General features: G+C 50.4%; 1 protein-coding gene across 7 annotated transcripts in view; it reads right to left on the bottom strand.

Moving 5' to 3' along the window:
* Positions 1–2,639: 2,639 nt before the first annotated feature.
* Positions 2,640–23,123, bottom strand: part of MYH14 (myosin heavy chain 14) — a 101,545-nt gene continuing 81,061 nt past the window's right edge. For all 7 annotated transcript variants that reach the window (XM_045077361.1, XM_045077360.1, XM_045077359.1 and 4 more), the window contains 10 exons: positions 19,612–19,824; positions 18,319–18,531; positions 17,354–17,515; positions 15,524–15,652; positions 14,838–14,926; positions 14,631–14,754; positions 8,080–8,288; positions 5,318–5,426; positions 3,540–3,712; positions 2,640–3,432 (listed from right to left, as the gene is read on the bottom strand). In XM_045077361.1, coding sequence (XP_044933296.1) covers positions 3,279–3,432; positions 3,540–3,712; positions 5,318–5,426; positions 8,080–8,288; positions 14,631–14,754; positions 14,838–14,926; positions 15,524–15,652; positions 17,354–17,515; positions 18,319–18,531; positions 19,612–19,824 — 1,575 coding nt within the window. In that variant the 3' untranslated portion in view covers positions 2,640–3,278. The remainder of the gene's footprint in view (positions 3,433–3,539; positions 3,713–5,317; positions 5,427–8,079; positions 8,289–14,630; positions 14,755–14,837; positions 14,927–15,523; positions 15,653–17,353; positions 17,516–18,318; positions 18,532–19,611; positions 19,825–23,123) is intronic.

Consider the following 23,123-nt stretch of genomic DNA (forward strand, 5'->3'; position numbering starts at 1 on the left):
TGATGCTAGAATTTCCAAGATAGGCTCAACCTGTCTGCAATTCCAGGGAACCAGACCTTCCCCTGGGCATCCCCTTTCTTATGCCTAGACCTGCCTCTTCCAAGAGCCCCTCCCCCTACATGATGCCCAAACGGACCCTCTTCATGGACATCAGTGTTTCCCAGAGGGCTATATTTGGACCCCTGGTGATGTGCTAAAGTTTTAGGCAGTACAAGGACACTTAATCTAGAAAAGTTTTGTCTTTTACGGCATCTTCCAAAGAAGCCGGTAAGTCCAGATACAGCTGCCTAGCCTGGACACCGTTTATTTAGGGTAGAGTGTTTCCACTCACAGCAGAGGCTGTGCCCCCCCCCCCCCCCGGTCAAGGGACACTGGAACATCGGAAGCTTGGGAAACGACAAACCTACGGGGGCTGGAATCCCAGCCCATCCTTCCCCGGCATTCCTCGTCCTGCGATGCTCATGGGCAGAAGATCATTTCTCATATCCCATCCTGGCTCAAGGATGCGCTACCTCCCCCAAGCCCAGAGACCACACGGTCCCAGAATCCTTAGAGGGGACCACCCCTTGTGGAGCTGGAGACCCACGGAATTAGCAACCTCCCTCCTTCTGCTCCCACGGCCTCAGGAGCCCCCCCCCCCAGCCTGAGGGTTGGGGGGTGTCACTGAGCATGATTCTTGATGCAACGATTCCTATGCAAGGGGCATTTTGAGTCCCCCATCCTTCTCTTGGACCCTAAACCCTGGCGAATCAGGGGTGAGGGGTGGGGCAGGTTCTGGTGGGAGCGGGGTGGGACGAGGCAAAGGGCTAGGGGCTCCAGACACCAGGGTATGGGGGTGGGGACCGGTTATATTGCCAAAGGGTTTAACTTATTTAAAAAAAAAAATAGCCCCCAGATTCCCATGACCCTCACGGAAGCCGAACAGCGCAGGGAAAGGGGGTGAGGATCTTTTCCAAAGGGTACAGACCTCTTCCCAACGTCTCCCCCTGCTCGCCAATCTGCCACACGTACCCAGCTTTTTAGTTCAGCTTTTGAAAATAATCACGATCATAAACTTTTACAAAACGTGACTCTCGTCCTTCACCACCGTCCCCAAACCCCAAATCAACAGTGTGGGATTCGGGGAGGAAGAGAGAGCTAAAGGGACAACTTCCGAGTCCCGGCTCCCCTTTTCTCCTCGGCCGCCAGGGTGCCTGCAACTACACGCATGCGCTGCATGACGCGCTCCCCACACGCATGTCGCGCCCCTCCTGCGCTCCGGGAACGCACGGACACGGGGCGGGGGGCGATTGGGGAGGAAGGAACGGCGAGGGGGGGGGGTCTCCCTGAGTTCAGCGGCTCCTCCTCCCCATCACACACACAGCAATAAGACTCTCTCTCTCAAATGTGGGCGGGGCGGGCCTGGCCTGTTGAAGTGGGAGGTGGGAGGAGTGGCGAGGGGGCGCTCTCAGGGATGGGGGCGGGTGTCCGGAGTCAGTGTGGGGAGGGGAGGTCTGCAAATCGTCCAACTCTGGTGCTAATGGCGGGTCTTCTCAGCCCACCCCCAGGGCAGGGAGGGAGGGGTCGGCATGGCCCCACCCCCAAGTCTCCCCCACGCCCACCCTGGGTGCATGAACCGCCCAATGCAGAAGCTGCCGCATGTCACCTGCCCTCCCTAAAGAAAAGTGTCATGCCCCCTTCCCACCCACCCTCTTACTTCCACCAAAATAAAAGTTTCCTTTTCATTTGAAAATTGCATCCTGTTTGCTGGGGAGGTCTGATCCGGGCCGGCTTGGGGGGGTTTTGGGAACAGAGGAGTTGGGTCTTCAACAGGGGTCATATTAAAGTAGCAAGACTGTGTGCTTTGTGGGGGGCAGGGGGTCCAGATATGCCCTTGATCGCTGGCTCTCACCTTGTTACTTTTCTAGGGGATGGTGTGGGGGAGGGGGTAAGAAGTGACTGCCTCAGTTTCCCTGATGCTAAAAATGAGGATCCACACCCCTAACTTGAAACTGTGAGGGCATCTGGTAATAGCTCTTAAGTCAGGGTGATGACCCCAGGAGAGGAGTGGAGCTGGGTCTCCAACAGGAGGTCAGGGCCCGAGGACCACATGCTCCACATTGCCCACTCTGAAGCCCATGGGCAGACTGTGTGGGTTCAGCTTCTTAGTAGTTGTGTGTCCTTGGGCAAGTCTCAACCTCTCTGGGCTTGTTTCCACCACTCTAATAGGGCAGGAAGGGGTGATCTATTCATTCAGCAAATATATGAATTCCAACGGCATGCCAGGCACTATTCTAGGTGCTGGAAAGCAATGGAATCCCTACCTCTAGGGTTCTGCTGAAGGTTGAGAGGAGCGGCCCACGTTTCGCCCATGTTCAGCTAAACAAAGGATCGCCATCCAAAAGGTGGCTCAATGGTCACTCTGTCACTGTTTTGCAAAGGGTCAGAGTGCAGCATCCCTTCTGCCACTTACTGGGAGTCTGGGAGCAAGGGACAGCTCAGCCTCAGTTTCCCCACCTATGATGAAGGGAATATGTGGGAAGGAGGCCGAAATGAGTTTTTTCACATTAAATGCCGGGTACCCCAGCGGCTCTCAACACTGGCCAGCTGTGATTCGAACCAGCAGACTGCCCCACCTGCTGCCCCATCAGAGATCTCTGTGCAGGAACACACACAGCCCCAAGGGCTGGGGCTGGAGTTTATTTCTGCAACAGCCTGGACGCTGAGAGGCTATGAGAGCCTCCTCCAGGCCCCTTAGGAAAATCCAACCAAACTGTGATCACACAAGAGCAATCAGAAGGGAGGGTGGAGCATAGGGGGAGAAGGGTCCCTTTATCCCGCCCCTCTGCAAGGGACAAAGGCTGGTGGAGACCTGGGGCTCGGGCTGTTGTCGCTCAGATGTTCAGGGATCACTGGCTAAGTGGAGCGAGAGGAAGAAATGGGGGTGGGGGGAGAGGAATGGGAGCCTTAGCTTCGGAGGCCAGGGAAGCCATGCTCCCTGGCTAATAAAGATCATTAACAACTTAAGGATGGAGGGAAGCCCTTTGGGACCACAGCTTGCCAACTACACCTGGATTTCTTCCCCAGCGAAAGCCCCAGTCCTCGTCTCCCTGCTCGCCAGCTCCTCTGTGTTTAGGGTTTTACAGGAGGTCGCAGCCCCCCCCCCCATTGGGTTGGTAAGTGCTGTAGTGCCAAAGGGTGGTACCATTTCCCAAGTGCAAGAAGCTGGAGGTCGGAGGGAAGGTTCCTGGCACTTGGGCCTTCAGGGGCCAGGGGCCATGGCTGGGAACAGGGTGGGGTCACTGGGGCTGGGACACAGGCGGCCCGTCAGGCTCTGGTGGTGCCGGCCCAGCCCCAGGCTCTGCCTCCTCGGCCTCCTCTTCCGAGACCACGCCCTCCTCCAGTCGGAAGACCTGGCGCACGGTGCGGGTGGTGAAGGTGAGGGGGCCACGTCTGCAGGGAGGAGGGAAGACCAAGAGACAGAGGTTAAAGGAGGCGGGCAGAGAGAGCTGGGGGGCGGGGCTTATGGAGTGAGGGTGCACGTGCGCGGCTGGTCCTACCGGAGCCGGTTCCTCAGCGTGTTCAGCTCCCGGTTCATGGACTCCGAGGCCTCTGTGACATCCTCCAGCTCATGCTGCAGCCTTCGGCGGACTGACTGAGCCCGGGATGCCTCCTCCTCGGCCTCCTCCAGCTGCCGCTTCAGCTGCTTCACCCGAAGGTTGCCCTTTTCCAGCTTGGTGGGAGCAGAGGACTGGGTTGCATCTCTGGGCCACTCCCTTGGGCCCCCAGAACCCCATCCCTCCTGCCCCCTGCCTTCTGTTGATGCGTTGTTCTAGATCCTCTTGCCAGCCTCCATCCCAGCTGCAAATGTGAGGCTGTCCCCTACTTGGCCTCAGAGGGGTCTTTCTATGCCCAGACTGACCCCATCTCTCCTCTGCTGAAAGCCCTCCCATGGCTTCCCAGTGGCACTGAGACAAAGTGCCAGCCCCTCAGTCTGGCATTCCAGGTCCTGCAGGGTCTTCTTCCCATAAACCCACTGGGAGACCATCTTCACCAAGACCTTCCCCAAATCCTGCTATCTCTGTCTCTGGGGAGGGGACACACATTATCTGCCTCCCACCAACCCCTCTGGCCTCCTTTCTTATCACTCAACTTTCCCTCCCCATTCTTCTCTCCAGCCACACTGCTCGGCTTTTTGCTCTAAATTCACCAAACTTATTTCCACACCCCAGGGCCTTTGCACCTGCTGTTCCCCCTGCCTAGCTCTTTCTCTCCTTTCAGTTCTCAATTCATATGTCACCTCCTTAGAAAGGTCTTCCTGACCCGACCCCCTCACCCCCAATCTAGGGAGTATTCCCTAATCCTCTACCTCTCCTTTTCTCTTCATTCTCTTGTTCCTCCATAGCCCCTGTTACAATCTGTCCTCATCTTTCCTTGTTTATAGGTTTGTGTCTTCCTTTCCTTATGCTACAAATGTGAGCTCCATGAATGAGGGACCTTCTCTATTTTGTTCACAGCCACATCTCCAATGCCAAATACAGTGGTGGGTGCCGGATAATGATGGGATGCAGGGCAAATAAGCGGCAGCAGAGCTTTTAAGGCCACAGTGATGCTATCTACAGTCAGAGAGTCCCGGAATCTGATGCAGGCTCTGTCTCTACTAACTGTGTGACTTTGATATAAACTGTGTCCCCTTTTGAAGTTTCTGTTCTCCCACCTGTTCATTGGGGCTGGTAAGAGAATGCAAACATGTTTTTGTTTTTTGGTTTTTTAAACCATGTGGCACAGTACTTGGGGCACACTTGCTGCTCAATAAATAAATAAGAGCAGAGAGAGACTGCCGTCGGAGTCCTGGGGTTTGAACCCAGATGCCATCTCTTATGAGCTAAGTAATATGAACAAGTTACTTCACCTCTCTCTGCCTCATTTTTAACACCCAAATAAGAGGGAAAAAGATAGTACTTGCCTTGCAGGGTTCTGATAAAAACTGAATATACTACACCTAATGTCTTTCGCACAGTGCCTGGCCCATAGTAGGCATTCTGTAAACATTACACATTGTGATTTTAGCCCTGGCCTAGCCTCTGGGTAGGGTTTCAGTTCTTCCTTCTCCCTGGCTGTCTCAGCTCCCCACCAGGACCTGTCCTCGATCCCACAATGGACAGATCGCAAAGTCACCGATGACAGCTCTCCACTGATGCACCAAGCCCCAGGATGGTGGTCACATGTGGCCTCTCATGATGGGAACTCACTGCATCCAGACAGCATGGGCTACGTCTCTGTCAGTGGAGACCATCCCCCCCCCCCCCGCTGCTCCCTAGAGATGTCAGTGGCTCACCTGGTCCCGGAGCTGGTCAGCCACCCTCCGTTCCTCCTCCACCTGGAGCACCACCTCCTTTAGGCGCTTCTCGGCCCTGCGCACCAGCTTGCCGGAGAGGATGCGCTCCCTGGAGGGGGTGTGAAGGAGGCAATGAGGAGAGGTGCTCATGTGGGCTTCTGTCCCCTCAGCCTTGTCCAGGGGCTGCTGTCCTGTTTTTGCAGTGGCCTCTTCTCTCTTTCCCACCCTCTGTAGCTCCCACAGTTTCCACAGGCCGGACATGGCTCCCAGGCTCCTGACTGCATGGCATCTAGTCCTTGACTTGTACCAAGGTGCTCAATGTTCCTGAGAGTGGCTCATGTCTACACCAGTTCCCGTACCCCACTGTGCACCCCAGTCCTCCTCTTAGAGAACTGCCTCACTGACCACCAATCCCCAGGTCAGATCTAAGGCATTATCTTTGCCCTTTCCTTCCTTGCCATGTGCTCACCCTGTCCTGATGTCCTGTGGACTCTGTCCTGTCCCCTCCTCTCTGTCCTTCAGCCCAAGCCCCCAGCTCAAGGCTGTGCTCTCCTGCCTGACCTGGCCTGTCCCTTCTCTAACTCCCTTCTCCACTGTCCACAAGTGTGTGTATGACACTCTGGAAGCCCAGAGCATCCCCATCAGCCACCCTGGTTGCTTCTTCCCTTTCATACACATGCTTCCCCTGGACAAGCTCATCAGCACCCCAGGTCGCCACAGTCATCTGCTAAATCTGTTTCCTGGGCTCCAGCCAAGTAGGCCCCCAGCCTCGGCCATCCACCAGACCCTACACCCCCCCCACCCCTCATATTCCTCACCAGGCTCAGCGCCTTCTCCCCAACTAGTTCCTCCTCCCCCTGTAGTCCCCCTAGGTCTGCAGATCAGACACCAGAGCCATCCCCACCTCCTGCCCCCTCAAAGCCATCCCCTCCCTTCCCCCAAATTTCCCCACCCATGGCCCTGGCTCCTCTATCCTTTCCTGCAAGGACCATCACACCTGGGGTGAAGTCCACGTGAGGGGCCCCTAGTGATGGGTGGTGCTCGGCAGCCTCAGATGGGCTGAGAGGCAGACATGGGGCTAGGGAAGTGGGAGGGCTCAAGCTGTGGAAAGGGATGCGGTGGGGGAGGCTCCTTGAACTACAGATCCCCCAGCCACTCCTTGCTCCCAGGATGACTTTGAGTATGTCATTAACACCCTCTGAGCCTCAGTTTTTCCATCTGTATAATGGGGGAGGGGAAAGAGCTCAGAGTGGTATATCCATCTGCCTCTGGAAGGCCTCTCCAGAGACCCCAAACTACATCTCCTGTGAGCCCCTGGGCCCTTGGCTGGGCCCTGAGATGACAACACCTTCTCCCATGACCCTCTGGGGCTGGTTCCCATTATCTGTCCTTGAGACCTCATGTTTATCATACTCCCCAGTGAACTCAACTTGTTTCCCTACTATTCCCCCAGTCACTGGGACTTAACCACTAAAACTGTCCTTTTCTCCCTACATCCGCAAGAGCCTATCAGCCCCCAGCTCCACCCCTTCTGCCTCTCTCTCTTTTTCATCCCCTCATGTCTATCCTCACTCTCTAGCCTCAGCTTAGGCCTCATTTTCTGCCACAATCACCCAGCCTCCTCTCTAGCCTCCCAGATCCCAGTCTCTGTCCTCTAGTCTGCTCCCAACTTGATCCCCAGGAGGACTTTTTACACCCAGCACTGACCCTACCCCCACCCCCTCCAGCTCACAGATATCCATGGCTTTCCATCTTCCCAAGACAGAGTTCTTCGGCCTGGCATTCAAGGCTCTTGCCTCCCATCCCTCTCCTGAGTCACAGGCTCTTAGGACCAGTCACCCTCCTCCAAACACCCTGATGTTTCCCATATGTGTCCCCAAGGCTGCTGCTCTGCCTAGGACAGAAATGGCCTCAATTCTCACCTCTTCCTCTACCCACAGCCTTTGCAATAGGATTTTGCAGCTTCTCGCACCAAAAGACAGAATCGATTTCACCATTCCCTTAAATCTGAGCTGGTGACACGACTTGCTTTAGTGACAGGAGGATGCAGCAGATGTGACATTGTACCAGTTCCAAGTCTAGGCCCCAAGAAACCTTAAACACTTTCCCTCACCCATGGAACCTGGACTCTGCCATGTGAACAATCCTGGGCCAGTCTGCAGCAGGGACAAGTGAGCCTCACTGTCCCAGGCAAGGCATTAAGCAAATGGGAGCCCAGCCAAGATCAGCATCCATCTAGCTGACTCAGGTACAGACACATGAATGAAGCTCCCACCCTCAGATCGGCAGAACCTATCAGCCAGCCAAAGACTCATGAGCAGTAAGAAGTGGGTGTTGTTTTAAGCCACTAAAATTTAGGCTTGTTTGTTATGCAGCTAGAGCTAACTGCTACATTACTGTTTGAGGATTTATTTACTTTAGAGAGACTGTGTGGGAACAGGGAGAAGCAGAGGGAGAGTGTGGAGTCCAACATGCATCTAGATCCCATGACTCTGAGACCATGACCTGAGCCAAAGCCAAAGGTCAGATGTTCAATCGACTGAGCCATCCAAGCACCCCTACATTATTGTTTAAATCTTATTCTTGGTGGGAGTACAGTTACTTATAGCCCCAAGTATCTTAAATAATAGAGGAAATCAGCAATCATTAATATTATGACATCTTTAGGATGTTTCTAAACCAGGGGCTTGTAACACAGCTCCCCTTCATCTCCCTGATCAGAATGTGGGGACCACCCTCCAGCTGTGCACCCCCCCACCTACCTGCTCTCCTGCTCCAGCTGCTCCTCAGCCTGGGCCAGCTTAGACTCAAGGGCCGCAATGATCATCTTCTGGCGGGCCCGGGCCCCAGCATCCTCCTCACCTAGGCGCCCCCGGAGCTCCTGCATCTGCCGCTCCAGCTGCTGTCGCCCACTCTCTGCCTTGGCCGAGAAACTGCGCTCAGCTGACAGCTCTGTAGTCAGTGATTCCACCTGTAGCAGTGGGAAAAGCAGAACCATCATGGGAGAGTCTCAGAGGGAAGACAGTAGGTAAATTCAGGCACCTCCCACAATTAAGTGAGTTGACAAAAGTTAAGTGTGTAGCACAGAGTCTGGGACATAATAGACACTCAATAAACAGCATATAATTTCCCTGATTGTCTTAGCAGCCAACAACAGTGCCAGCCCCATGTTTTCACCTTTCCGATAGCTTTCTGCTACATTTTAATAAGTCCACAGGACTATCACAAACTTGTTTAAATGCTATAAATTCTACCTCTGACTGTCAGTGAGTCCATTCAAAGGGTTATCACACCTCTGTTTGCACTGGGATCATGTGGGGAGCTTAAGAAAAAGATGCAGATTGCAGGGTTCCTCCCCCGAGAAGTTCTGCTTCTGGCTGATCCAGGGTTGGAAGGCAGAGGAGTGTCCATGGATCCACATTTTCAACAAGCATCTCAGATGGTTCTGATATGGGTGACAGGCAGGGTCATTTTAAGAAATGCCAGCTCGGGGTGCCTGGGTAGCTCAGTTGGTTAAGTGTTGGCTTTCAGCTTAGGATCAGCCCCCATGGGAATTCCTGCTCAGCAGGAAGCCTGCTTTTCTTTCTCTCTCCCTCAGCCCCTCCCCATTGTTCATTTTCTCTCTAATAAATAAATAAAATCTTTAAAAAAAAATGCCAGCTCCAACAGCAGCTACTACATTGAGAATGTGTAAACACACCCCTAATAATAGTTCCTGTTGATTTATTCAGCTCGTATTCTGACTGAGGTCCTCGCCAGGGCTAAGGAAGTGAGTCAGGTTCAGGCTGATTCATACTTTATTTCACTGGGCTCTCACAGGAACACATCGACACAGTGATTAGCATATGATTTTTTTTTTTTACTTTTCACTGGAAAATGAAACTGTAATACAGAAAGTCAGAAACTGATCAAGTCCATGACATCAGACGTTGAATGGCAAACACCCAGGTGAAGAAATAGAACGGTGCCGTTTCACAAGGCCCAGCACCTGACCACCCTAATACCAACCCCAACCATTCCCCACCAAATAGCACACTGTCCTGATTGTCACGGCCATCACTTCTTTGCTCCTCTTTCAAGTTTTGTCCCTCCAAGATGAAGGCATAGATCCTATAGTTGAATCTTGCCCATTTAAAACTTTGGTCTATGCTTCTTTTAAAAAAACAATATGAATATACTTTCTTTATTTTTTAAGCAGGCTCCATGCCCAGCGTGGAGCTTGAACTCACAACCCTGAGATCAAGACCTGAGCTGAGATCAAGAGTCGGACACTTACCCAGCTGAGTCACCCAGTGCCCCTAAGTTGCTGTTGTTTTGAAGCTACCTGGTTTGGGGGACTTTGTTATGGGTGCCCTAAGAAATGAATATAGTGACTAATGAGTAGTGGAAGAAAATCACTGAATTCATGGATTTAAACAGACTAGATTGATTTAAAGCAGTTGTGATTATTATCCTTGTAGAAGCTCTAACTGCTGCATTTGGGGCCAACAGGAGCTTCTCCTGGTTGATGTCTAGCTGCTTTTTGATGTAAGTATGCCAGCTCCCGGGGTGCCTGGATTGCTCAGTTGGTTAAGTGTCTGCTTTTGGCTCAGGTCATGATCTCAGAGTCCTGGGACTGAGTCCTGCATCAGGCTCTTTGCTCAGCGAGGAGTCTGCTTCTCCTTCTGCCTCTGCTGCTCCCCCCTGCTTGTCCTCTCCCCCGACCACCCTTCAAATAAGTAAATAAAGAGGCTGCTCCCCCTGCTTGTCCCCACTCCAACCTTTCAAATAAATAAATAAAATGTTTTAAGAAAATGTATGCTAGCTCCCTCGATACTGGTATGTTGTAGACTGAACGCTTGTGTCCCTGCAAAATTCCTACATTGAAGTCCTAACCCACAATGTGCTGATCTTGTGAAATGTGGTGAGATCTTGTTATGGGGCCTCTGGGTGGCAGTTAGGGTTCGATGAGGCCACTACGGTGGGACCCCCATGATGGCATCTGTGCCCTTATAAGGAGCCTCAAGAGAGAGCTCTCACCACATATGGTGGCTGCCTCCAAGCCAACAGATGAGACCTCAGAATAAAATCTACCTCATTGGCACCTTATCTTAGACTCCCATCCTCCAGAACTGTGAGAGATAACTGTCTGTTGTGTGAGCCCCCCGCCAATGCTGTGGTATTTTGTCACGGCAGCCTAAGCAGACAGGTGAGGTATGACCAGCACGCCCCAGTCTCCTCTTGTTTGTTTCCTGTTTCAGATCTGGAATCAGCCAGGCCTTGGCATTTCTGGATGGTAATCAGCGGGCCTTGGCATTTCTGAATGGCAAACTTGGGTACCGGCGATGCTCACAGCTACTGGACTGGTTACTGTTTTCAGGCCTTTTGAGTAGATAAAGATAGGATGGCTCTCTACAAAATGCCTCACAAGTTCACATGAACATGCCCAAGTCCAATTCAGAATCACAGAGTTTTGTTTGATTTTAATTAAGCCTCTCCTCATGACCCACCTACATTTAAGTGCTTACTCGCTTATGGACACAGGCAGCAAGAGGACGTGAAGATGCCATCTTTACTCATTGACTTTGTCCCACATTGCACACATGATGGTCTCAGAAACACGACGTGAATACTGTCCTTACCAATATAATTACTCAATCTAGTAATACAGGGTTGTTTTTTTTTTACATATTTGTCCATTCTCTTAATTTAAAAATAATTGCACTACACACAACTGAGCAGACAGCTGTTACCTTCCTTATTCCTTTTCAGCCCTCACTGAGTCTTAGAACAATGAGCAAACTGGTCGCTCATTACGCCCTCATGCTGCTGTCTAATGATTCCTATCACCTGGACCTGGCTCTCAGAGGTGGCATGCATCAGAACCCACTGGGCTTCTTAAAACAGATTGCTGCCCCACCTCTGGCATTCCTCACTCACTCGGGCTTGGCCGAGGCCTAAGAACTTCCATTTCCAGCAAGTTCTCAGGTGACTCTGATGCTGCCAGCCTTGGGGCCACTTTGGGAACCACCAGTCTCATAGATTCCTCAAGAATCACTTGTGGGGACATGGCTGCTGAGCTTCTGCATGCTAACACCTCTTCTGTGTCCTTTATACTTGGAAGGAAGTCTTGCTGGGTGCAAAAATCCATGGCTCACATCTTATGCTGAGAATCTTAACTATATCTTCCATTTTCTTGCAGCACGAAATCTTACTCTCAAAAATCTGATGACAATCGAATTTTCTTTTCCTCATAGATCACAGGCATTTTTCCCTAGATGGCTAAGGATACCTCCCTCCCCCCTGCCCTTATTTGTGCAATAGTTTTGCCAGCATCTGTCTTGGTATCAGTTTTTTTTAAAAAATATATTTTATTTATTTATTTGAGAGAGAGAGAGAAGAAGCAGGGGCAGAGGGAGAGGGAGAATAAGACTCCCTGTTGAGCGGGGAGCCTGATGTGGGGTCTGATCTTAGGACTCTGGGACGATGATCTGAGCCAAATGCAGATGCTTAACCAACTGAGCCACCCAGACACCCCTTGGTATCAGTTTTGATAGGTCAGTATCCTTGGATACACAGTGTGCTCTTCCAGTATGTAGCTTCCAACTGTAGTATTTCAGGAAAGTTCTTGTGTCATGCTCTCAGGTTATTTGCTCTTTCCTCTTCCTGGGGTCATCTTCTTTGGGAACTCCCATTACCATATGTTGGATCTTCTTTGCCTGTCTTCAATATTTGCTATTTTCTTGTAACTCCCTTTTTGTGTCTTTTTAAGTTTCATTTTGATTTTTTTTAAAAGATTTGTTTATTTACTTCAGAGAGAGAAGTGGGGAGGGGCAGAAAGAGAGGGAGAGAGAGTCCCAAGGAGACTCCATGATGAGTGCAGAGCCTAACGTGGGGCTTGATCCCAGTACCTTGAGATCATGACCTGAGCTGAAGTCAGATGCTTAACCAACCGAGCCACCCAGGTGCTCTGCTCCCATTTTGATTTTTTTTTAAGACTTATTTACTGTACTTTATTTTAATTTTTTAAAAGATTTTATTTATTTATTTGATATAGAGAGACACAGTGAGAGAGGGAACACATGCAGGGGGAGTGGGAGAGGGAGAAGGAGGTTTCCTGCCAAGCAGGGAGCCCGATGTGGGACTCAATCCCAGGACCCCCGGGATCATGACCTGAGCTGAAGGCAGGCACTTAATGACTGAGCCAGCCAGGTGCCCTGAAGGACTTATTTACTGTACTTTAGAGAGAGAGAGAGCACACATATGTGCACACATGTGAGCAGGGGGTAGGGGCACAGGGAGAGAAGCAAACTCCCTGCCGAGTAGGGATCCAACTAAAGGGTTCAATCCCAGGAACCCGAGATCATGACCTGAGCTGAAACCAAGAGTCAGACACTTAACTGACTGAGCCACTCAGGCACACCACACCACCCCACCCCCCATCCCATTTTGATTTTTTAAAGAGGTCCTCTTTTCCACTAACAGCCAAAGATGCAGGTTGGGTTAAGTGCCCTTCACTAGAGCATGTATTGGATTATTTACCTAATTTCTAATGAGCACCCAGCACTGTTTTAGATCCAAAGATAGAAGAGTGATCACAATTAAGACAGAAGCCCTACTCTTAACACGCTTACTTTTTTTTTTTTTTTTAAAGCCTCCACACCCAGCATGGAGCCAACGTGGGGCTTGAACTCACCACCCCGAGATCAAGACTGAGTCAAGATCAAGAGTCAGACACTTAACCAACTGAGCCACTCAGGCACCCCTCAAGGTGCTTACATTCTGGTGGGGAGATGGAGAGCAGACAAACAGGTAAATACGTAATATAGTGCCAGGTAGCACTAAGTGATATGAAGGAGATTAAAGGAGAGAGAATGAAGGAGAACTGTGGAAGAGAAGCTGGCTGTTTCACACAGGGTGGTCAGGGAAGGCTATTCTGAAGGAATGAGACATGGGATGGTCTGGGATAAGAGCTCTCTCCCAGAAGGTGGGAAAAGCAAGTACAAAGGCCCTGAGGTAGGAATAAACCTTGCAGAGTCAAGGAATAGTGAGGAGGCTGGTGTGGCTGGAGCAGAGTCAACCAGGGATAAAGAAGGGTTAGAGATAAGGTCTGAGTTAGCTGGGGAGCAGAGTGTGGGGCCTTGCATATGACTGGGCTTTCACTCTGAGTGAGCTCATCATCCTGGAGTATGACTGCCTCTCCTACTGGTCAAGGTGCTCCCCAAGCGCTGAGCTAGGGTCTTAACATTTCCCTGCATCCCCAGCAGGATCAGGGCATGGTTCCTGAGAGGCCTCAAAATGTGTCTTTAAAAATGAATGAGGGCACCTGGTTCAGTCAGTCAAGTGTTAATTCTTGATTTTGGCTCAGGTTATGAACTCATGGTTGTGGGATCAACCCCACACTGGGCATGGAGCCTGCTTGAGATTCTCTCTCTCTTCCTCTGCACCTTCCCACCGCCCCCCTCTCATACACATGGTCTCTCTCTCAAATAAAAAATAAATCAATGAAATAGTGGAGACATCTCCACTATTTCCAAAGGCCTCTCTTTGGAAATCCCATCCCTCCACTGCCTGCCTGGCAAACTCTTAACTTCCTTCAAGATCTTTTAAGATATCATCTCTATCAGGAAGTCTTCCCTGACAGCCCCCAACCTCCAGGCTGGGTCAGTAGTCTCTAGGTTCTCACAGTGTCTTGTGCTGCCTTCACTTTCATTTATATTTCTGTATGGGGATAGTCTGTCTCCTCCATCAGACTAGGATGTCCTTAAAGGCAGAGACCTGGAATGATCCATTGCCAGGTCCCCAGCACCACCCAGCACAGGACCTGAGCCTCCAGAAGTTTCAGACAGTATTTATAAATAAATATACAAATGAAAATATGCTTTTCTCTGTCTGTCTAGCTCCTACTTATGCCTTAAAACCCCAGCCAAATGTTCCTTCTCCCACATACCTTCTTATGATTCTTGGAGCAAGTTCTCTCCCTCCTTCCCCCATTCTTTCTCTATCTCTGTCCATCTGCTGGGCCCAAGATCCTTCTATTATCACACATGCCACCCCACCCATAGACACTGTACTTCCATGTCTATGTTCCCAGAGAACTTTGTAGGACAGAGAACCCACATCATTCATCTCTGTATCCAGCCCTAGAGAAGCCTCAGAAATACAACTGAATGAATACATCCATGCCTATCCCCTCCTTGAGAACTCCTATTCAACCATTAGAACCCAACCTAGACACTCCCTTCTGCTTTAGCTGTTGAATAAGAGGGCTGAAGGTTACAGGCCCAGGTCAGCGGGGTCCCAGGTGGTCCGGGGGGCACTCGGCAGTGCTCACCTGCAGGAGCAGCTTGCGGTAGCGGTCATTGAGCAGCTCTGAGTTGCTCTGCTCCTCCTCTAGCTCCTCTTCCATTTGCCCCAGGCGCCCCTCCAGCTGACGCTTCTCTTCCAGAATGGCTGCCCTAAGGAGAATGGGAACAGGGAAGCTGAGAGGATGCGAGGGCCAGGGAGGGTGTCCTGCCCCATTCTGCCATGGGCCACTCACTTGCTAAGGCTGCCATTGGCCAACTCATCTGCCATCTCGTCCCGCTCCTGCTGGATTTGCCGCCGGGCACGATCTGAGGCGGCCAGTTCCTGTGATGACAGAGGGGGTAGTGGTCAGCAGTGGTGGGGTGACGCTACTTAAGCACCAGCCTCCTTGCCCCTCATACCTCAAGTCTCTTGGCCTTTTCTTCAGTGCACATGAACACACCACCCGTGGGCAACCTTGGAATGAACTTCGATCTACAGGCAGATGTCTCCTGAATCTGTCTCTGGAGCCCCTGACTCAGGTCCATTCCCAAGCCCCTCCCCCTGGCACGGCCTCACTGAGCTCAGCACCTCCTTTCCAACCGGCTTCTCCAGCCATCATCCCCCCACCCCAACCCCGCCCCGTGTCACAGGGCCTAACCCCCAAGGTCTCTCCTTACCTCCTCTGCCTCCTTACAGTCCTATGTTGACCCTTTATTTTCTCTGCCTTGTCTCCTCCCTGCACCCACATGGCCCTAGCTCAGGCCTTGTCCTTTCTCCCCAGCCTTCCTAACTCCAATCTCCCCCCACCCAGAACCATCCCCAGTAGTGCCCTCAAGCCGTCTTTGGCCGGCCCCCCCTCCCATCCCTTGGGCCCCGCCTATCCTCAGCCCCCAATCCCCGCCCACCCCACTTCCAGGGCCACGCCCATCCTGACAATACCTCCTGCAGCCGTAGCACCTCCGCCTCCAGCGCTTTGAGGCGCTTCTCACTCTCCCGGTTCTGGCCAAAGATTTCCTCCCGGGAAGTGCGCGACTCTTCCACCTCTCGCCACAGCTCCTTCATCTGGGCCTGGGTGGAAAGAAGCAAGTGAACTGGCGCAGCCTGGGTGTGACTCACCGGGAGGCCCCTACCCTCACCTTAGCCCTGAGGGACCTCAGAGCAAAGCTCTGCAACCGGCCCTAGGCCCTTGCTCTGTGACCTTGGACCAAGGTCCCCTCCTGGGCTTTGGCTACCTCCCGTTTAAAAAAAGTAACACCTTAAAATTAAAATAAGGATGAAATGGGTGTAGTATTTAGCCTCTGCCATAACCTTAATACTAATGCTGGTGCACATTTACTGAACCTCTACCCTGGCCAGCCTCTGTTATATACTACACATACCGACTCCCTTAATCCTCACAGCTCCAGCTGGTGGGGACTGGTTCCCTCCCCAGTGTAGACGTGGAGCAACCGAGGCAGAGAGGCTCGGCAGCAAGCCAAGTCTGGTAAATGGCAGAGTCAGGACTTGAACCCAGGCCATCTGGCCCCAGGGTTTCCCTCCTAGTCACTTTGCCATGCGGCCACACCAATGTGTGTGTAAAAGTGCCAGTGTAAGACTTCTCAGCGGCTCTTAAACAGAAATAAAACACAAACCTGATGTCCACCACCGTTAACAAAAACTCTATAGAGGGGAGAGTGAGGACAGTACGGGGCTTGATACTCCAGCAGGACAATTAGCATCGCTGTTATGAATATTATTATTTGCTCCATAATAATAGCTTTTCAGGGCAGGCACGTTCTCTATTCTCTCTCAGGGATGAGGTAGTGGGGAATTTTTACTTTTTGGAGAGGGATCTTTCTATCCCAACGCTGCTCTAGGGGAGATACTGCAAGGATATGCGGTTTTACATTATCTAGTGGCTAGATTACAAAAATGAAAAGAAATGGGTGAAAGTATTAAATGCTCTATTCTTATTTAGCCAATATCCAAAATATTATTATTTCTATTTATAATCACTGTAAAAATTATCGAGATATTATACTTTTTTTTTTTTTGTACTAAGTCTTCTGAATCCAGCAGGTAATTTGGACTTCAGTCCCACCACATCATAGATGCCCAACAGCCTCATGGGGCTGGCACCCACTGTACTGGACAGCCCAGTTCTATACTTTTTTTTTTTTTAAATAAGACTTTACAGGGACGCCTGGGTGGCTCAGTTGGTTAAGCAGCTGCCTTCGGCTCAGGTCATGATCCCAGCGTCCTGGGATAGAGTCCCACATCGGGCTCCTTGCTCAGCAGGGATCCTGCTTCTCCCTCTGCCTCTGCCTGCCTCTCAGTCTGCCTGTGCTCGCTCTCTCCTCTCTCTCTCTCTGATAAATAAATAAAATCTTAAAAAAAAAATTAGACTTTACACAGACACATCATTATCATTTAAAAAAATTTTTTTTTCAAGTAATTTCTACTCCCAACCTGGGGCTCGAACTTACGACCCTGAGATCAAGGGTCCCATGCTCCACCAACTGCGCCAGGCACTCCCACCGTCCCACCAATTTTTTTTAAACCACCAGATATAACTTTCATATTAGGGGAGGAACCCTAAGGCATTTCCGTTTCAAAAGGTTAAACAGAATAAAGAAATTGGACTTCATGGCTAAGGATTTTAAATAAAGTCAATAAAAAAATATAAAAAGAAGCAAGTGAGCCTTTGACACGTGAATGTTTATAAAGCAGTGGCTGCCCCCGTCCACCAACATCCCCTCTCCCCCAGCCGGGGTTAAGCCCCACCCCTACCTGCATCTTGCGGAGCTGCTTCCCCGCCTCCTCCTTGCCCTGCTGGGCGGCCGCATTCTGGGCTCTCAAGTCCTCCAGCTCAGCCTCTAGCTTCTTGCGGGCGGCCACAGCCAGGGCGCGCTGCTTGCGTTCCTCGTCCCGCTCCACCTCTGCATCCCTCAGCTGCGGAGAGGTCGGGAGGGGCAGGCTTAGGGGATCGGAGGCCCAGGCTCCCTCTACAAGCTAGGGACCTAGACGTCCACCGGCCAGCTACTGTCCAGGCCACCAGCGCCACTCTGCCTGCCCTCTTGCTTCTCTGCGCTCCAAAGGGATCCCAGCTCTTCGTCCCCAGAGCCCCCAGCTCCAGGGTTTTCCCTTTCCCCCTTTACTTCAGCCTCTGCTCTGCTCCCATGTGTGTCCCCGCCAGGCCCTGCCCACACAGCTCCGCAGGGTCCTTCTACACTTACAGCTGCCCTGCCCTTCCCATGCTCAGCACCCAGCTCCAGCCCACTGCAGAGCACTGGAAGTCCCTCCACTGGCCGAGCCATGAATGGACGTTGCGGAGCCCAGGGAGAGGGGGATGAGTACATGAACAGGGGAGGAAAGCTGTGGTTGAAGGGGTGCAGAGGAGCTGGTCCTTGAGTGATGAAGGAGCACTCGGGCAGGCTGGGGACTGGGGGGAGGAAGTTGCTGGAAAGGGGGCAGCTGGGCGGGTGGAGAAGCAGAGGTACTGCTGTGTAGGCTGTGCGTGGGTGCTGATGCCCATGGAGATGCTGGGTGAATGGTCTGGTGATGATGTCTGATTGGGTATGTCAGTCGGCCAATGAGATATGTGTGTGACTTCACGGTTCCGGTGGGTGAGTGGGCTGGGCAGCAGGAGGGCCTTGGGAAGCAACTTGGAGCAGCAGGGAGGTGAGTGAGGCTTTCTCTGCTCCTCTGTTAACCTGCAGGCACCAGAGCCCTCCCAGCTGGATGGGTGTCCATACCTGCTTGGCCAGCTGCCTCCGCCTCTCCTCGCCAGCCTCATCCCGGCTCTGCAGGTCGCGCTCCTGCTGGGCCTTGAGAGCCTGCAGGGTCACTTCCAGCCGCAGCTTGGCGTCCTCGGCAGCTGTCAGCTCGTCTTCCAGCTCTGTCACCTGGGCTCGCAGGTCGCTGGCTATCTGTTCTGCTGCCCGGCGGGATCGCTCCTGCTCATGCGCCTGGTGGGGACAGGAGGGTGAGCTCTGGGCACCGGGGGCACGGGGAGAGGGAGGCCAGGATCCTAGCTTTATCCTAGGACAGAGTGAGGGAAGCTTTGATGGTCAAGGTGATGTGCACATTCTGGTTCGCTCCTTCATTCACCATTTCCCAGGCAGCAAGTAACCACATGTCTCATTCTGAATCCTCCAAAAACATTTCATTAGTAGCCTCTGCACGCAAGTTCTGTGATCCCAAGCCCTTGAGAGTCCAGTTCAAGTGTGACCTAGCTCGGCTGACTCTCGCTCACGGTAGAGACCTTCCTCACAGGCTTTGAGATTTTTGCATCATGAGCTCACTTCACTAAGGGGCTTCTTTGGGGACATCCTGTGTGGACATGGGTTGAAGGCGTGTCACGTCAGCCTTGAGTGCTGATTTGGGCGGGACCCCCCAGGATCACACCATCGCACTATCTCCTGTGATTTCTTTTCTCAGACCTCCTGGGAAGTTGTAAATTAAAATTCCAAACACCCTGTGAAGGCAGACCTGGGATTATGAATTCTGAGAACCAACCCACCCCCCATCCCCGACATGCCTCTCCTTTAACTGTCACCTTCCCAGAGAAGTGTCCCTTGACCTGACAGGGCTTCTTTGTTACCCACGCTCCTGGTCCTGAGCCCCTCCCTGACTCAGCCTTAGTCACAGTGATCATTTAACGCGAGTTTATGTGCCTTTGTGCATGTGCAGAAACTCATGTCTGGGGCACAGTTCTCAGGCTGTTATGTTGTGGTAAATTCTCTTCATGTTCTCTGTGTATCTGTACATCAGCATGCATGCTGATGAATGGCCTTCCTTACTTCCTGCATGTATGAACATGTGTGTTTGGTGGAAGATTCTCCTCATGCTCTGTATAGGTCATGGGAGTACATGTTTGGTAAGGGGTTCTAGTCCCATTCTGGGCTGGGCGTGAACACATCGCTGTGATGGCTGGTTCCTTTCATGTTCTGTTCATGAGAGCACGCACATGGCTATGGGCCACACACTGTCAGCTGTGCCTGCGGCAGCCCACAGGTATACATTAGGGAGTGGGGGCCCCTGCTCACCGTCTTGCCAGCATCATCCTTGCTGCTCAGTAGTGCTTCCATCTCTGCCCGCAGGGCCCGGTTCTGCCGCTCCAGCTCCTCCCGTGCTTCTTGCTCCTCTTCCAGTGCCCTCGTCAGTGACAAGGTCCGAGCCTCGCGCTCCCGGCCCTCTGCCTCGACCCGCTCACGTTCCTCCACCGCCCGTAGGACAGCAGCCTTCTCCTCTGCTAGGAGCTTCCAGGGTGAGGGAGACGGGGTGGGGGAAACAGATTAGCTGAAGGGAGTGTACAAGTGGATGGGGAAGAGGGAGCAACCAGGGACAGAGAGAGAGGGAGACAAAGGCAGAGACACAAGAGGGAGGTAGAGGGATTAAAGTTGCAACTGTGTCCCAGAGCAGCCCAACTTCTGAGTGGATCAAACTGAGCAGCCCCTCACTCTAGAAACCCAGCAGAGGAAAGGGTGTTTCTTCCTCCTGGAGTAGTGGTATCAAAAACATGTACAGCATTTTTAAAATGTACTTCAACCCTGGCTGTGGTTTGTTTTTTTTTTTTTTTTTTAAAGACACAGAAATTAACAATAATAAAACTTGCAAGACCTGCCAAAAGGGAGAACAGGGCTCACAGTCAAGAGAAGAAACAGTCCATGGAACAAACCAACAGATAACCTCCACATTGACACTGGAATCATCACTCAAGGACTTTAAAGATGATTAATAAATTTCAGGACCAGATGGAAATGGTGGGTAAAGACCCAACGTTATTTCAGGAGGGATTTGAATCTAAAACAGAACCAATTAGAAAGGCCAGGACTGGGGCGCCTGGGTGGCTCAGTGGGTTAAAGCCTCTGCCTTTAGCTCAGGTCATGATCTCAGGGTCCTGGGATTGAGCCCCCGCATCAGGCTTTCTGCTCAGCAGGGTGCCTGCTTCCTCCTCTCTCTCTGCCTGCTGTTCTGCCTACTTGTGATCTCTGACAAATAAATAAATAAAATCTTAAAAAGAAAGAAAGAAAGAAAGGCCAGGACTGAAAAGCATGATATCTGAAATCAAAAAGTCATTGGAGGAAACTGAGAGCAGACTGGACACATCAGAAGAACCAGTAAACTTGAAAGCAGATGTTGATAGAAATGATCTAAATAGGGGCGCCTGGGTGGCTCAGTGGGTTAAGCCGCTGCCTTCGGCTCAGGTCATGATCTCAGAGTCCTGGGATCGAGTCCCGCATCGGGCTCTCTGCTCGGCAGAGAGCCTGCTTCCCTCTCTCTCTCTCTCTGGCTGCCTCTCTGTCTACTTGTGATTTCTCTCTGTCAAATTAATAAATAAAATCTTTAAAAAAAAAAAAAATGATCTAAATAGAGGGGGGGAAAGGTAAAAAGACTGTAAAAAATTAACAGAGCGATAATAACCTGCAAGGCAGCATCAAGCAGTGAAAATTACACAGGTATTTGGAGACCCCCAGAAAAGCGGAAGAAAAAGGAAAGGAAGATGTGAAACTGTCTTCATTCATAGAAAACAGGGTCACCAATATAGAAAATCCAATGAAATTGGGCGCCTGGGTGGCTCAGTGGGTTAAGCCGCTGCCTTTGGCTCAGGTCATGATCTCAGGGTCCTGGGATCAAGTCCCATATCAGGCTCTCTGCTCAGCAGGGAGCCTGCTTCCCTCTCTCTCGCTCGCTCTGCCTGCCTCTCTGCCTACCTGTGATCTCTGTCAAATAAATAAATAAAATCTTTAAAAAAAAAAAAAAGAAAATCCAATGAAATCTATTAAAAAAAAACTTACTAACACTCATAAGTGAATTTAGGTAATAAATTGTAGGATACAAGATCAATACATAAAAATCTACTGTATTTCTATATAGTGGTAATCAGAAACTGAAATAAAAACCAGAACTGCTTAATTTAAGTAATCTCTGTATCCAGTGCAGGACTCAAACTCATAATTCCAGGATCAAGAGTCCCACACTCTTCTGATTAAGCCAGCCAGGTGCCAAAACCAGAACCAATTAAGAAAGCACTGAAAATATGAAATGGTTGGAAATAAATCTGATGAAAGATATGAAAGATATACACTTCTAAGTACTAAAAGGGGGCAACTGGGTGGCTCGGTTGGTTAAATGTCTGCCTTCAGCTCAGGTTATGATCCCAGGGTTCTGGGCTCGAGCTCTGAGTGGGGTTCCCTGCTCAGAAGGGAGTCTGTTTCTCTCTCTGCCTCTGCCAGCCACTCCCCCTGCTTGTGCTTTCTCCTTCTCTCTTTCTATCAAGTAAATAAATTTAAAAAATCTAAAAGTACCAAAAGTAAAGATCTAAATAAATGGGCACATGTACCATGTCCCTAAGTGAGAAATCAGTATTATTATGATGTCAATTCTTCCCAGATTAATCTGTAGATTCAACACAATAGGATTTCCTTTCTCTGTGTGGAAACTGACAAATAGATTCTAGAATACCTGTGGAAATGCAAAGGACCTAGAAGAAGCAGAACAACTTTGAAAAAGAAGGGAAGATTGGACAACTGTCACTCCCTGATTTTTAATGCAAGGAATGAGTCAGTAAGAGAGTCTTTCCAGCTGTGTTTGAACAATTCAGTAACCATATATAAAAAATTAATTTGGAGCCATGAGAGCACAATATAAACAAATTCACCCAAACTGGATCACAGACCTAAATATGAAACTGCAAAGTAGAAAATTTCTGGAAAAAATGTAAGAAATCTCTGTGACTTTGGGTTAGGCAAAGTCTCCTTAGACACAACACTAACAAGCAGAACCCACAAAGTGACAAATTAATAAATAGGACTTCATCAAAATTCAAACCTCTTGGTCTTTGAAAGAGTCCATGAAGAGTAAAAAGTCAAGCCACAGACAGGACAAAAACAATTGCAAAGCGATACAGAATCGAGCCCTGCATTGGGCTCTCTGCTCAGCAGAAAGTCTGCTTCTCCCTCTCCCACTCACCCTGCTTGTATTCCCTCTTTCACTGTGTCTGTCTCTGTCGAATAAACAGAAAAATCTTTTTAAAAATGGGGTTCATCAGCAATAAAAAAAGGAATAAATAATTACTAAAAAAAATTTTTTTTTAAGTTATATCTACACCCAATGTGAGGCTTGAACTCACGACCCTGAGATCAAGAGTTGCATGCTCTACCAATAGAGTCAGCCAGGTGCCCTGAGGGATGAATTATTAATCAATGCAAAAATATGGATGAATCTCAAAATAATTCTGAGTGAAAGAAGCCAATCAAAAGAATTTATATGAGAAGAATTTATATAAAATTCTAAAAGAAACAAATAGAGCCATAATAATCAATGGTACAGTATTAAGTGGTCAAACATACATGTACTTGGAGTCTGAAAAGAAGAGGAAAGAGAGAATGAGACAGAAAAGACATTTAAGACATAATGGCTGAAAATTCCACGTTTGCTCAAAACATGAGCCACAGCTGTGGGATAAATTCAAAAGCCCACAGCTAGATATATCATAGCCAAACTGCTAAACACTAAAGATAGAGAGAGAGAAAAAAAAGTAAACCAGCTAAGAAAA

Source organism: Mustela putorius, unplaced genomic scaffold (assembly GCF_011764305.1).
Source record: "Mustela putorius furo isolate JIRA1106 unplaced genomic scaffold, ASM1176430v1.1 tig00000196_pilon_pilon_pilon, whole genome shotgun sequence".
Classification (NCBI taxonomy): domain Eukaryota; kingdom Metazoa; phylum Chordata; class Mammalia; order Carnivora; family Mustelidae; genus Mustela; species Mustela putorius.